The 15,020-nt window shown below is 42.8% G+C and overlaps 1 protein-coding gene across 5 annotated transcripts in view; it reads right to left on the bottom strand.

Annotated features, from left to right (window-relative positions):
• Positions 1 to 859: 859 nt before the first annotated feature.
• LOC107263087 (max dimerization protein 1) overlaps positions 860 to 15,020 on the bottom strand; it is a 123,893-nt gene continuing 109,732 nt past the window's right edge. For 4 of the 5 annotated variants that reach the window (XM_015729923.2, XM_025080475.1, XM_025080476.1 and 1 more), the window contains exons 7-9: positions 9,371 to 9,507; positions 5,541 to 7,729; positions 2,024 to 5,407 (exon numbers count right to left, since the gene is read on the bottom strand). In XM_015729923.2, the coding sequence (XP_015585409.1) occupies positions 9,371 to 9,507 (137 nt within the window). In that variant the 3' untranslated portion in view covers positions 2,024 to 5,407; positions 5,541 to 7,729. Of the gene's footprint in view, positions 5,408 to 5,540; positions 7,730 to 9,370; positions 9,508 to 15,020 lie in introns of all 5 variants that reach the window. The other variant, XM_025080477.1, reaches the window with a different exon arrangement.

Below are 15,020 nucleotides of genomic sequence, written 5' to 3'. Positions count from 1 at the left end.
ATATATATATATATATATATATACATATATATAATTGTACCTCTTTTAGGCATAAACTCTTAAACGATATAGAGAGGTACGCTTCGCGAAAAAGGTGATTCTTGCTCCTTTAATCATTATCGTTACTATTACTATTTATTATTAATTATTAATTATTATTATTATTATATTATTATTAAGGGCACTCCAGGTATCCTCCGCGACGCAAACGATGTGTACCGTGTGATTACATTTGTATTTATTCTAGCGGCTGGAGTTACAGGTTTTTTTTTTTCATTCGTTTGTCTGTGTCAATACTGTATCAATTCATATTGCTGCTGTGTGATCATCTGTGCCCCCGTTTTTATTATCCCTTTTTTCCATATTTTTACTCCCATTCTCTTTCCTCTTTTTCCCCGTTTGGCTATGCTCTTATTTCAACTTTTCTTTTGACCCTCCTACCTTTCATCCCCCTACCTGATCAGCCAATCTCACTTGGAACATCCTCGCATCTACGATGACGATTGATCTTGACACATCCAATTTCTAACTTACTCATCCACGTACAAATTACAGTACGCGTTCTTCTGCTTTGTGTGTCATGCGTCTCTCTCTCTCTCTCTCTCTCTCTCTCTCTCTCTCTCTCTCTCTCTTGTATCCGAACTCCCCGTGCCGTTTTAGTGTATGAGTGTAATATATACCTTTCCTCATATTGTGTTTCGTTAACTTACCGCGCGTATTGTATTTGAAAAAAAAAAAAAAAAAATGTTCTTTTCATCCCTTCATTTCGTTAGCAACACGTAAAAGATTTTCGTCGTATTATATCACCGTTGGGTTTACAATTTCTAACTATATATCAACTCGGTTGTATCTCCTTGTATTTAAAAAAAAAAAAAAAAATGTTCTTTTCATCCCTTCATTTCGTTAGCAACACGTAAAAGATTTTCGTCGTATTATATCACCGTTGGGTTTACAATTTCTAACTATATATCAACTCGGTTGTATCTCCCTTTCTTTTTCTTTATCCTTTGCCCATACTCTCTACGTCATAACTCTACGTCTCTCACTCTCTCGACCCTTGTATCGGATCTGAATTATTTCGCAGATTATTAATTTTTTTTTTTATTTTCTGTTAACCTTAGTATCACATTTTTGAGAGAGCAGACTCGCCCGATGTATTCCCTCCTGACGAATGAATTGATCAACGCCAGATTCGGGAGTTACCGTGAATTTTCTTTCGTTTATCATGATAACGAGAATCTCTCAGTCGCAAATTGTCGCTATACGTATTATCACGAAGTTGGGTTTGATTAAGGTCGTGATAACGGCTACTGTTATCCAATTGGTGGAATTGCGTTGTCTCGGTGGATGGTCTGTGCGATCGGATCGGTAATTGAGAGAGGAGACTATCGGTGTGAAGTTAAGTGAAGATAAACAAGGAAGGGATAAAGGATTCTTGATAGATAGATAGAGACAGACAGACGGATGGATGGACGTATGTAGAAGTAACGGACGTGGAAGAGAGAGAGAGAGAGAGAGAGAGAAAGTGGATGGAAAGAAGAGAGGGGAAAAAGAAAAAGTCCATCGTCTATTCCGTTGATCGAAGTGTGCCGTTTCCGGTTGGTGATCTTGAAGAAAAAGCAATTTCCGGCGACGTGGCGCTGGCTACTACGTAAACGCAATACACTGGGCGAATGTGCTCTCTGTTTTCTTTGCTTTCTTTTTTAACCTTCTTTGTTTAACAGTACGTAGATATTCTGATTATGCTTAAGGTATTTCGAGACGCAAGTACACTGACCGGATCGACGTGAGGGGGGAGCCGGGAAGGAGCAAACGAGAATGAAAATATATCGGACGGAGAAAAAGAGAAGATGTATTGCGGAGGCGAACGCAAGAAAAGAGAGAGGAACGTTGATGAATGCGAAAGAAAAAACGGAGTGACAGAAAAGAAGAGGTAGAGTACTGACAAAACGTGCGTCCATTATTACTTATTTTGTCAAAGACATTCATTATCATTTACTTTTTTACTCGTTACTTTTTAATCTTTAATTATGTTTTTTTTTCCATTTGTATCCATTTATTTTTATTTTCATATACTTTGTAGATTTCTGTGTGATTTTTTCCCCCTTTAGTTTAATCAAACACTCTCGAGCCCTTCTCATCATTACGCGTATATTTTTCCTCCTTTGCCTTATTATACGCTCCCTCGTTTGTTCTTTGGTTTTCTTTCTCTTCAACCATTCGTCCCGTGCGCCCAGGCGCTCATTTCATTCGGTACCTTCAAACTTTAGCTTTGACTCGTTCCCCTACAGCCCTTTTCAAAATTCAAAAAAAAGACCTCCATCGTTTCGGGAAAACGCTATAATTTTTGACGTTGTCGTGTGCGAGTCTTTCGACCATGTTTTCTACATCCCTTTTTCTTCGTCCTGACTACGCTCCTTCTTCTAGAATGAATATACGATTTCGTCTCGACGGATTACCAGTGAATCATCTTATTTCACGGATTTATTGCTAACCGGCGATCTTATAAATGAAAATAAGTTGCGTGATCGGTCGTCGTCTTGGAATTTGACGCGGGGTGCTAACGAGAGCCAACGAGAGAATTCTTTTTTTTAAATTTCTTTCGTATATTTTTCTCAGCCTCTGTCTCCCCCCCCCCATCTTTCTGATTAACCAGGTGTCTATCAAGGTTAGAATCCAAGCGCGATGGCAATCCGATTCGATTTCGTTGACGACACAAGGATGGGAGGGTGACATTGAGTTAGACTGAAAACTCCAGGAAGGATAGGAATCCGGACAGGACCTAAGGGTGGAACGTAACCAGGTGAAAAGAGGATTCGTGACACCCGGGAGAGTAAGACGGAACCAAAAGTAAAGAAAAGGAAAAATAAAATATATGGCTTTCCAAGAGTGTAAATGTAGACACTGATAATTCTTGCAATCGACTGTACCACGTGTTTACAATATTACGTTAATAGTAGTAGTATGTAGACTGTTCAAGTTTTTATTTTTTTTTACCTTCTTCCCTATTTTTTCCTATTTCAGGGTATCGAGGATGTATAACAGATGTCACGTAGGGTGTCTGTCGGGTGCTGTTTGATCGAATTGAAATTGTAGGAGGAAGCTGAAGTGGAGGTACGGTGTAAGAAAGTTGATGAAAAAGAAAAAAAGACGGACGTGACTGAATCAGTAGCCAATTTTGAAATGGGCAAAGGACGGCTGGGCGTTAGGCGGTGGACGGTTCCCGTGAAAGAAGGATGAAACCAGCAGGGAGTGGTTCGCGTTGACTCGTGTGTTCCCTACCCCAATTTCATGAAAAAATAAAAGGGGAAACAAGGGGGGCAGGACATAAGAACGAAAGAACTCTCCGATTCACTCCTGAGATCAAATCCCACCAGGTATTGGGATGTCTGCCGCGATAGTTCTGCAACAACCAATATGATTGCATTAATTTAACTATGTATATGTACGTAGTAAGCCCATTGTTGATACAACAATGACTAGTATTAATATGTTTTAATATTAAAATTCGCGGCTTGCCTTGTTGAAAATATTTCACGGCTTGGTCGCTGATCGGTGGGATTTGATTGTTCGTGAAAACTGGAGAAAAAGATCGTCTTACATCAAACATTGAAAATGATCTTTTGCGCTGCTTCGTTCGTGGCTATGACTTCCGTTTTTATATTTTCGCCTAATCCCTCCTTTTTTTATCTTTTCTCCCTTCCTCTACAGATAAAAAAAAAAAAAAAAAAAAAAAAACAGAAAGGGAGAACATCTCTCAATCGTCATCCCTGCCGATTGTTCGTCTCGTTGGCGATCGTTTATCACTCACACGAAGTGTCTAGTAACACGTACTATCTTAACACGTAGCTGCCCGATCAATCGTTAATTTCATATGTGCGTTCGCGAGCTTAAAGGTACCCACGTGTTTCGATAAACGAGCTTTCAGTACAAAAATCGAGGAAAAAAGCCTGTTCCTTTTATTTTCTTGCCTATCGCATGAAATTCGCAGAGAAATCTTTCAAGTTCATGGTTGGCGTAGATATACAGGTACACGATAGACACACCGAATAAATGACTTTCGCCAAAGTTCGCCATTGTCTTGTAAATGTTCCTCCCCTCCCCCAAAGTTCCTTCGTTTATTCAGACATCACTCGTTAAGCCTTTTTTGTATATCAGTCTATCTAACTCGTCTTAAAGCTACGCGCAATACCACGGTTCTTCGTTCCTAATAACTGAATGTAAAATGTTCTTCCCTCCGTATTTAGGTTTTTCCTCTACTCGTTAATAACGAGAAAGTCCGATGTCATCGACGAGCGGGAAGTCCTCGCATACGGTAGACCTTTCAAAAGGATCGCTTAATGAGAGTCCATTTTGAGAAGGAGAAGTCCATCCCATAAACGAGATCTTTGGGGCTGGTCGGATCGATCTTTCTTCGAGACACAGCCTCACGGTTTGGGGATCGTTCATCTTTCCATTTCCACTGATCTTTAGTTTCTTTCAAGTCATACTTTTTGTCGATACCACTTTCGGCCAATCCTTTTTCCAGGATTCAATCCTCTCATGCATTCCTAGTTCTTTTTTTCCTTTCATTCTCCTGAGCATCCTCACTTATACTTGATTTATCTTTATCCTTCCTTCTCTCTCACTCTCTCTTGTCACGTATATTCAAACCCTGCGCTCACTCTCTCTCTCTCTCTCTCTCTCTCTCTGTTTCTTTCTTACCACATATCAGGTTCGCATTCATTGAAATTCTCTTCACTCACAGCGCATGTGCCCAAATTGTAATTCGCACTAACAGTTGACGTTGATACACCAGGGACTTACAGAATTTGTACTCTTTGAACGTGTATGAGACAATGCAACGTATATACCATAATATGAGTTACTTAATTCATTTTTTTTTCATCTTTTTCTTTAGTACTTATTACATTATAATATTAACGTGTATACCCTCGCACGCGTCTTTTCCTCCTGTAATATTTTCAATTACTATTCCTTATCGCTCGTTATCTTTCCCTTTGACCGTTTCGTGTATATCTCACGTGTTATATTAATAGCATGTGTCTTGTATTACTCTTTCTATATGTCGGTACTATTTACTGTGTAATGAATGGATGTACGGGCGTGTACGTTTGTGTGTATTATATCAGAGTTGGACATACGTGTTTCTTTGAGTTTACTGATAATTAATATTAATAGTAGTAATTAATAAATCTGCCTTCAACTAATAAGACATACTCTTCTCGCACCAAAGACAATTCGTTTATCGTAATGAGAGAATCGCATTGATCTCGCGATTCTTTTGGAGTTTCTCTGCCCCTTTCCTTTTGATGTCTACCGCTTTATCTATTTTATACGCTACTCTCAACCTCTCTCTCTCTCCCTCTCTCTCTCTCTCTCTCTCTCTCTCTCTCTCTCTCTCTCTCTAACCATTATATTTTTACGTTGTCTCAACCTCTCTCTCTCTCCTCGCATTGATCTCGCGATTCTTTTGGAGTTTCTCTGCCCCTTTCCTTTTGATGTCTACCGCTTTATCTATTTTATACGCTACTCTCAACCTCTCTCTCTCTCCCTCTCTCTCTCTCTCTCTCTCTCTCTCTCTAACCATTATATTTTTACGTTGCTTTTTTCACTTTTATCTCGCACTCTTATACATTCTCACGTTATCCCATTGGTTGCTTTGACTTTCACACTTTTGCTCTTTCTTCGCCTGCAGCATAACATCACCACCCTGTAGTCCCTTTTAATTTCCATTTTATCTCTTTAGTAAAAATTTACATTAGCCACTTCTTCATGTACTCTTCCCATAATTGGCGTGTAGTCGCGTGTATAAGCTATTTTTATGCGACCGACTACTGACTGAATAGCGAACTTCCATTAACGGTACAATTTTTTTTCTTCACGCACCACTTTTATAGCTTCTAGCCCTTTGTTGCTTTTTGACAACTGACTTAATCGCATTGTGTTAAAATAAAGATGTATGGGGATAATAAACAACGTAGAATATTCACGTGCCACGTTAGGGATGTAGTGACGTAAGCAAAGAAGTGGCTCCTCGCTTTTTTAAGGATACCTGCCATTTTAGAAAGAAAAAAAAAACCCTGAAAATAAATAAGGTCTCGAACGTAGCCACACGTACCGCAAATAGAAGCTTGACAAAAATACAAATGGAAAAAAGGTAAAATAAATATAAATAATTATATCAAGATAAAGAAAGAAAGCAATATAGCCGCGGCTTTCCGTCGTTTCGACTTCGCTTTGCCGAAGAACCTTTCAAGACACGGTGCCGCAAGTGAATTAAAGAAATCCGCGTTTAATCATCCGTGTACACACTGGTGTCATCTACAGGCGTGACGCGGTATTAATACAGTACACAACGATGATAAGGTTGTTTCACGTAAAAGTTAAAAAAAAAAATTAGCGAACAAGAAATACAAATTAAAAATCAATGGATACAGTTTTCTCTCTTTTTTTTTCTGTCGCGCATTTTTTACTCCAATTGTTGTCTCGGACGATAATCTAAAATAAGGTAGCTCTACAATTATTCAGTTTTTTTTTTTTTAATCTCCAACGCGGAGATAATTTTTTCTTCCTCTTCTACGTCTTCCTTCTGCTCAAAAATTTTTTTTTTTTCCTTTCAAAATTCAAACCTCTAGCAGCACTCTCATATTTGACAAGTCCTACCGCGGGACGTTCGAATTGTATTTTTCTCAATTTTCTCATGCCTCCCTTTCCACGACTTTCACTCTCGCGTATTCGCCCTCTTTCTGACCCTCATCTTTCGTGTTTCTAGAAAGTCTAAGATCCTTTACTTCCTTCAGCCTCTCGCTCCCCTCTCCTCAGAGCATCCCACACCTTTCTCATACAGACATTTCCTATACCCCCTTCATCGTATCATTCCCCCCTTCATCGTATCTTCCTGTCATTCTCTTCTCTCTAGCGTTCTCAATCACAAATTTTCAATTCGACATAACTTTAAAAATATTTACAATAATTTTACACATTAGCATTCAATAATTTACACATAATGCTTCGCGGTGCTTGGCACGGTCATTTCCTGCCGCGCTTACTCATATATATCCGCCTTGGCTCCCCTGAGCGTTCGCTTTTCCTCTGCCATTATAATTCAACGTTCGCTTCGTACTTCAGTTGTCGCATCGCTTTCCACTTGTATAATTAACGCGAAATCCTCGTTCACGCATTTAAAAAGATATAACCCAACGACGTGTCTCTCCCTTACCCGTCGTGTTATTGTGTCGTACGAATAATGCTCTGTCGCACGTAAATAGGTATACATAGGGTAGCTCTGCAGTATTGGCGGTAGGGATTCAGATGAGCATTCCTTCTGGTTTCGTCACTCCATTCGAAAGATTTCTCTCAAGGAAATAAATTCCTCCCAATCTCTTGCTCTCTTGCTCTCTCGCACACATGCACACCCTCCCTCTTTTTCCTTTTCCATCCTTGTCACTCCTTACGCTCCTCTCTCAAAACCGCACACGCATCTATATACTCATACGTATATATGTACATATTGTATGCAGAGACATACATACAAAAACAGCGTACAGGTTCTTAGGGCCGCAAGGTAAATATACATATATGTACGCATTTGTATATAAACATGTTCCTCCTGGTAGTCCTTTCTCCCTGTCAATGCTAGCAGCACTCACGTCTTGCAGGCCTGATGGAGTTCTTTTTTTCAGATGCTCCCTCTCCACCTCCTGCCGCCCCCTAGCCGCCTCTTTATCTAGAAAAAAAAAAAAGAGTCGAAAATACAGTCGATGTATATTTTCATTTCTTAAGTACAGTCAAAACTAAAAATTCTTTTTTCCAGTCAAGCGTTCCTAACCTCGCTGGAGCGATCGAAGCGGCGGAAAAGAACGCGAAGCTTAAATACGTCATGCGGGGTTTATGTGTTCCAACGCCAGCTGGAAAACCGTGAGTGAGGAAATTTCGGGAGTGCCGGCGATCGTTACCAGCGTAGAAGGAAAATCCCATTAGGACGGCAGACAAAGGGTGGCCCTAGGTTGGTTTAGTACACGGGGCAAAAAGGACCTCGGCGAAAGCCTGCACGCGGTTCTAGGTAAATGTATATACGGGTGCGTGTATGTATATATACATACATATGTACATACATAACAGAGGAATATAAGGGTGCCGAGCCAGTAGGAGCCCATCGCCGGAGATTCCTCCTCTTTTCATATCTTATTCAAAACAATAAAGTATGTTTAGCTTGAGCACGGTAAATCCTGCTTGCCGCAGCAGCGGCGGCAATGGATTTGACGTTGGGGGGTTCGAGGAGGAGGAAGTACGGAGTAGGCGGGCGGGGGGGGAGGAAGGAGGAGGTTTCGGTACAGCAAGAGGAATGCTAAAACCAGGAGGGATGGTATCGTTGGGTTCTGAGACACGTGTTGTACGAAACAGCCCAAAACCCCTTCAGCCTGGTTCTGAAATATACAGCCACCCCCCGCCCCACGTGCCGCGTATGTATATTCCAGCATCAGCAGTAACGGGGTTAACGTTACCAGTGGGGGGCGCAGAAGAGGCATCAGTACACACGAACCCTCTCGAAGCTAACGTACTCAAGTGACGACGTCACGAGAACCGAATAGCAGAAATTTACTAAAGGACATTTGCCATTGGGTACGGGGTATCCATCCACCCCTGTATACCTTAAAGCCTAGCCACCAACCCCCTCAAACTATTACACCCTATTTAATCCTCCCTTCCCTTGAATCTACTCTCTTATTTTCTCCACGCGAATCGACGCCCACGTGTTATTTCTCTTTGTTTCATTTTTACTTTGTACAACAGCAGCTATATTCCAACCCTCCCCGTTTCGGTACCCTTATACCCAACGTTCCACATCTCTCTTGTCTTCGAGCTTTTTCAACCCCTGCACGCTGCTGCAAGGGTGTTATTTATACGGGCACTCCGCGAGATCGCTTGAATTTTCTTCGGAGCATCGGTCGAACGACGTTTACGAGCGTCTGCTCGATCCACGCTCGAGATCTCGTATATTATCCTAGAGTTTCTTGGAGTAAGAAGAGTTGGAGAGACGAAGTAGGATGGAGGAGAAAGAAAGAGAGAGAAAAAAAGGTGAAGGGCTGCGCGCTCCACGCGCTTAATATATCGCCTCGTTACTCGAGGAGTACCCTGGAAACTTCTTCTACAGACTTTCTTCCCGATTAATTGCATCGACCACGACTTTTCCACCCTCTCGACAGGATGGAGCGAAGAGAGAGAGAGAGAGAGAGAGCGGCGGGGTAAAAAGAAAATCGTGCCAGACGCACGCAGTGGTTAGAACCACGACAAAAAAGGAAGCGCGACTGAGTGGGGGAAAAAAAAAATAAATCACGAGAAAACACAATGAAGGACGGTTACGTACCTAGAGATTGTCCATCATTTCGGAAAGGGTCAACCTGGAGGTGGACATCGTGACGCCGCTGTCGCTGCTGCTCTGCACGCTGCTATGGTCATCCGTGTCCGACTGGTTGCTCGTGTAGCCAATCACGTCCACCTCATCTGTAAAAGCGAATCGACAGGTGCTAATTAGAAATCCGGCTGGTGTCGGTATTGGGCACAAAAGATAGAAAGGGTGGCGCGCATTGAGGGTCCGTGTGGTATTTGTGAGGGAGGGATGTACGGGAGGGGCGGTAGGAGCGCGAGAATGAGAGAGAAAGAAAAAACGGATGGCACGTCAAGTGGTACCAGAGAAGAGAGAGATAGATCGATATTCGGGGGGACAGGAAAAAAATCGTATTCAAATCCGGTAACAAGTGCGATTTTTTTACCCATTAAATTCGAGAGGCTAGCAGGTTCAATACCTGGTGCTCATAAACACCAAAACAATTTCGAGCCGAAGCCGTTCGCGAATTTTATGCGGAATCGATAATGCCGCTTCCAAATACCGATACGCGAGCTGCGTTCTTATATGATATAGATATATCTATATGTTTTCAGCTGCATATAAGTGTGGATGCATAACCAAGGAAATCTATATATGCATCTCCTATGCAAGGATCCCTCTTCCGTCCCTCTCCATTCACCCAGACCCGTCTGCTTGCTTATGGTCGCTTGTATACATTACACCAGATGCATCTAGTGAACCCACCTTCTCTGACGGTTGAAGGATCAGAAATTGGTGTCCCTTTGAAAAACATTCGTATCGGTATCACACAAGCAACCTCAGTGGGAACATAAATTTTGCGGGACTCGAAGTAAGTCTGCTCGTTACTCGTGACTTCGTTAAACAGTCGCTGGGATATAAATGAATGAGAACAAGTAAAAAGAAAACGGAGAAGGAAAAATATCGCTTCGACGAACCGTCTCGATGGAAAGTTCAATGTAAATTCCGAATGGCAGCATTAGTCTATATAGGTATACGTACGCAGTCTGGATGAACTTGGAAAACTGTTAGTGATTTGATATCTATACGCAGGTAAATATGCAGGCAGAATGCAGGAGTGGCGAAGTACGTAGGGTACGCGGTGGAGCGACAAGGAGATATAGAGAAGGAATGAAAGAGAGAGATAGATGGAAAGAGTATAAAAAGAGATCGGTAAAAGCAAGAACGAAGGTAACGGTAGCCGACATTTCGCAATGTGCAAACAAAACCTCCGATCCTTCACTTCCACGCGGTGCAAAATATCAGCAACTTTTGTCTCGTGATATATATCCCCGGGTCCACCCTCCTCGCTTTTATTTCTATATCCATTGTCGCATCCGGCCGGTACCGCTGCCGCGTATAAATTATCGGAAAGATTTTATCGCGGCAGCAAATAAGAATATTTCGCTATTCCGTGGGGTCGGGTGGTGGTGGTGGTGGTGGTGGTGCTCTTGCGAATAACGACGTGCTCCGCCATCCCTTTAACGTTCCACCCTTCCCCGCCATCCGTACGTCCTCCCCACAATTCACTAAACCAGAGCTTCGGAGACCTCTTTGCAAAACGGTACCAGCCACGCTGACCTGATCCTCTTCGCGATTTTCACCCTTATCCCCCCAGCTGCCAGAAGGGGAGGACGACGAGGTCACTGTCGTCGTCGACCAATCCCGAAGGTGGGACTTTGCTTTATGCTGGGAGGAGAGTAAAAGAAAATTACAGAAGAGGGTAGGTAGAGGAAATATTCAAAGTTAGGTATTCAATATATATATACACCCAGGGCTGGGGGCTGCAGGTATTATGCGAGTGTGATTCCCACATACATGACAGATCCTAATAAGGGATGACAGCGCCCGATGGTCGTTCTCATGGGAAGAACTTGGTACGTTCGTAAAATTTGGGGGGAATCCCACAGAGAGAACGAAATTCATTTTTCCTCTCTGAAATCCAATATCGAGCTGCGTACAATAAGTATTAAGTTTCGCAATTCGTATCATGAATATTTACTGAGCGAATGCTTTGAATATGATATTGATGCTTAATATTCGCAAAAAGTGCCAGAGAGTTGACCTGCTGACTTTGTTGCTACGACGTAGCACCATTATCAAGAATCGACAGTATTTCAGGAATCAAAAGTTCGTGGGGGCCTGGCTGAGCCCGTGCGCACGTCTCAATGGTACAGAGATCCGGTACTGGAAATGCATGGTAGATAAATAAAAGTCATCGGATCCCAGTCGAATGCGTAAAAACGTCGGATTCGGCTGCCATAGAGATAGCAGACGGTATACGAGAGAGACTCTACGAGGGCTGAGAGAAAAGAGAGAGAGAGAGAGAGAGAGAGAGTGAGTGAGATAGGCGGGGCACGACGAAATATCGCGTATCGCCGCGTCGCGACAGCTCGGTACGCGATTGTTTTTACTGGCAGTGGAATCGTAAAAATGTCAAGTATATAGCACACGTGGTAGTAGAAGAAAAAGGTAGTCGATGAAAAAAACATGTAGGTAAGTATGTCACGGGCTAAATATATACGCTCTCTACACTTCGTTAAAAATATTCTGGCATCGGCTGTCAAAACAGGAGGCTGCCGCGAATATGGAAACACGCCGTTTTGCTCGGTTCGCCTTGTTTACGTGTAACGGCCGAGGTACATCCCAGTAAGTATCTACACGGTGACCAGGAAGAAAATGAGTCTGGTGCCTTGCCGGAAGTACCATCGCGGGAGGGTTGTTCCCGGGAACGAGGTCTACCGAGTAAATTACTATGTGGTATACCAGCTTGCTAGATACAGGTACGGTGTATACGGTTAGGTGTACGTAGTGGAAACTCGTAGAGGTAGGTAGCTGAGGTACGTACGGAAGGGTGTAACGTAATATGAGAAATGGCATGTAAGAGAGAGGAGGAGATAGTAGGAAAGAGTGAGAGCGAACGAGGAAGGAGAGACGAAGCTCCGAGGACGAGAGAAGTTCGACGCATGCATTTTGCGTTCAAATAATTAAACTTTACGATCCTGCCGGTTAATTAGAGCCAACAGAGGCAACCTCGGCTGTGGATAATGGTTAATTCCATTTTAATGATGCCTTTAGTTCCGTCACATTTCGTCCGACCTGGAACCTACCGAATTCCCTGGAATCGCGACAAGGGATCCGCTACACGCGTGTAAAGCTTACGTAATTCAGGCCAGTGTATGTATACCCGGTGTATTTAAAAAATATTATTTATATACAGGTTACATGCATTGTTCGTATATGTAACAAGCATGTACGTGCATATACGTTTACTACAGGTATCACGGTTATACCGAAGTGCCATCAAAGCCTTTAAAGATTATACTCTTAGATGTGTATTTAGTAGGACACCCGGTATGCAAGCGCATTTGCATCGATGCGCAGATGAGTGGAGTTGACGAATGCGTGCTCGTCCAGGCATTCGTCAGTGTCTTGTCCGTTAATTTCGCTAACTGTGTGAGCGATGAGCGGATGCCCCAGGTCCGACACTGCTAGATTGCGAACGGCGACGTATCCTCGTGAGATGCGCCAACCTCCTGCAGCCTCCTGCAGCCTCCTGCAGCCTCCTGCAGCCTCCTGCAGCCTCCTGCCGCTGCAGTTCTCCGACAGCCTGAACCCTCCGAAAGCGGCGAGGAGCTTTCTCCAATGTCTTTTTACGCTCGACGGAAGGAAGTGAAGTCAGGAGGTTCTATCGAGGCGCATCAAGAGATTCATCCATTCGCTCTCGAGCGACGTGCATAAGGGCGCAGAAGGAGAAATAAGGACACAGAGCGTAAGCGATCGAGTACCAAGTTTCTCCCGAGTTGGTACCCATTGCTATACGTATACGGGATGAAACTATAATCTGTTTTTAAGCGGAGGCTAATGGTCCTATTTATTAGAATGATTAGGTTAAGTGCAGGTTCGGTGCAGCCGTACAGGTATATTAAGTACGGCATTAGCGAGTACTGAAGTTACTTGATGGCAGAGGATACAGATAGGAAAAGTTAAACTTTCGCGTAGAACTGGTACGTAACTGTTTGTCCATATGTATATTCAGCTATCCTTACGAATACGTATGTATATTACAGTCGGAGAAAAAAGTATGATAAAACCAACGCAGCTCGGATGCAGTCAAGTGAAATTTATTTGCTTCCAGTGAATTTTATGTGTATCAAGTTATTATGAAGTTTATTGAACGAAAGCTGCACTGTTATCTTAACTCCGTAGTTACGGGTAAACATCATCTGACTGAGTTCATTGAATCGTCTCTTTCAATGCATATACACGCGCGTGTCTAGGGACTTTGGTTATCAGTCACTCCTTGTCACTGTTAGTCACCCTTGTATTTCAGGTAGGACTTCTGTCGATCCGGAGTCATCCCTGTCCCATCGTATATATCCACAACCAGCATCCCCAGGAAAGTCATCCCTTCCCGAGGTCCCCATAGCTACCCCCCTTTTTCCGGCACTGTGGCAAGATGGGAGACGGGAAATGGCGGAGAGAACGCATTTCCTTTCCGCTAACGAGAAATCGTAAGCGCAAAAAATCCACGGACCCCCCAGGGGTAACGTTGATTGCACTCGTCTGATCTATACAGGGTGTCCACCGAGTACGGTGGGTATACTGAAAATACTACAAGTACCAGGAACGCATTACTGTCATCCCTTAAATAATCTCGAGGCGCACGAGACACAACAGAGACACTTTGGTCCTATAGCGATTACCTCAGGGTACCTCCGCTCCTGGTTTTATCACCAAACTTCTTCCATGGGATTCCGTACCGTATATATCCTTCAGACCCCGAAGCTTAAAGTCGACTTCTCCCGGGTCGTCTCCAAACCTGCATTCAGGATGAGCACAGTTTCGCAACGAGGATCAATGGTCTGTAATGTTCATAGAGCTAGAAAACACTTGTTTCCTAATTGAATGACGTCCCTTCCTTTCAATGCACACGTGGTTGTATTTGACGTACTGCATATATATGTATACCAGTCTTATAATGCAACAACAATTTGAACCAGGAAGCAATCTCCAGACGGTCGTTTCTATGACTTACTAGAAACACGGTGCTACGAGTATGGAATATATGATATATAGTATACATATATGTCGCTATCACTGCACGAAATCCTTTACACTTTGGTTCTATGTATAAACGTGATATATGTCCAGCTAGATATGTTCTGAGTTATATATATATATATACATATATACCTATATAAATACGTAAACACTTATGTATCGCTAACGATAGCTGCCATCCACGACAACTCATCGCGTACATAACTATGTATTCACGTATGTTAGGAATGCAGGCAAAATCCTCAGCGAAATGTCGTCGCTCGAAACAGATTATTATTTTTAGCTTGCGAATCTCCCGAAAGTCAAAATTAACGAGCTTTCTTCTTTTTGCCAGCCCCTTTAACAGCGGTTATACTAAGCTTCATTACGTGTCCGCTGGTGTTTATTAATCTCGTACGAGATCCGTAACGATGCCGGAGTGACGTCATGAACATGGGATTAAAAAAATTTGACAAATAATTTCCGGCCTCATCACGTATCTCGGTTCTTGTCGAGTTGCACGTAAGAATCGCAGAATATACATACAAGAGTATACGCGATACGAATGAAAGCTCAGACTCGTTTGTATGCAAATGTGAGATTGGAG

Source organism: Cephus cinctus, unplaced genomic scaffold, assembly GCF_000341935.2.
Source record: "Cephus cinctus unplaced genomic scaffold, Ccin1 Ccin1_scaffold0132, whole genome shotgun sequence".
NCBI classification, from domain to species: domain Eukaryota; kingdom Metazoa; phylum Arthropoda; class Insecta; order Hymenoptera; family Cephidae; genus Cephus; species Cephus cinctus.
Note: the sequence above shows the minus strand (reverse complement) of the source record. Positions and strands in the feature narration are given on the sequence as shown.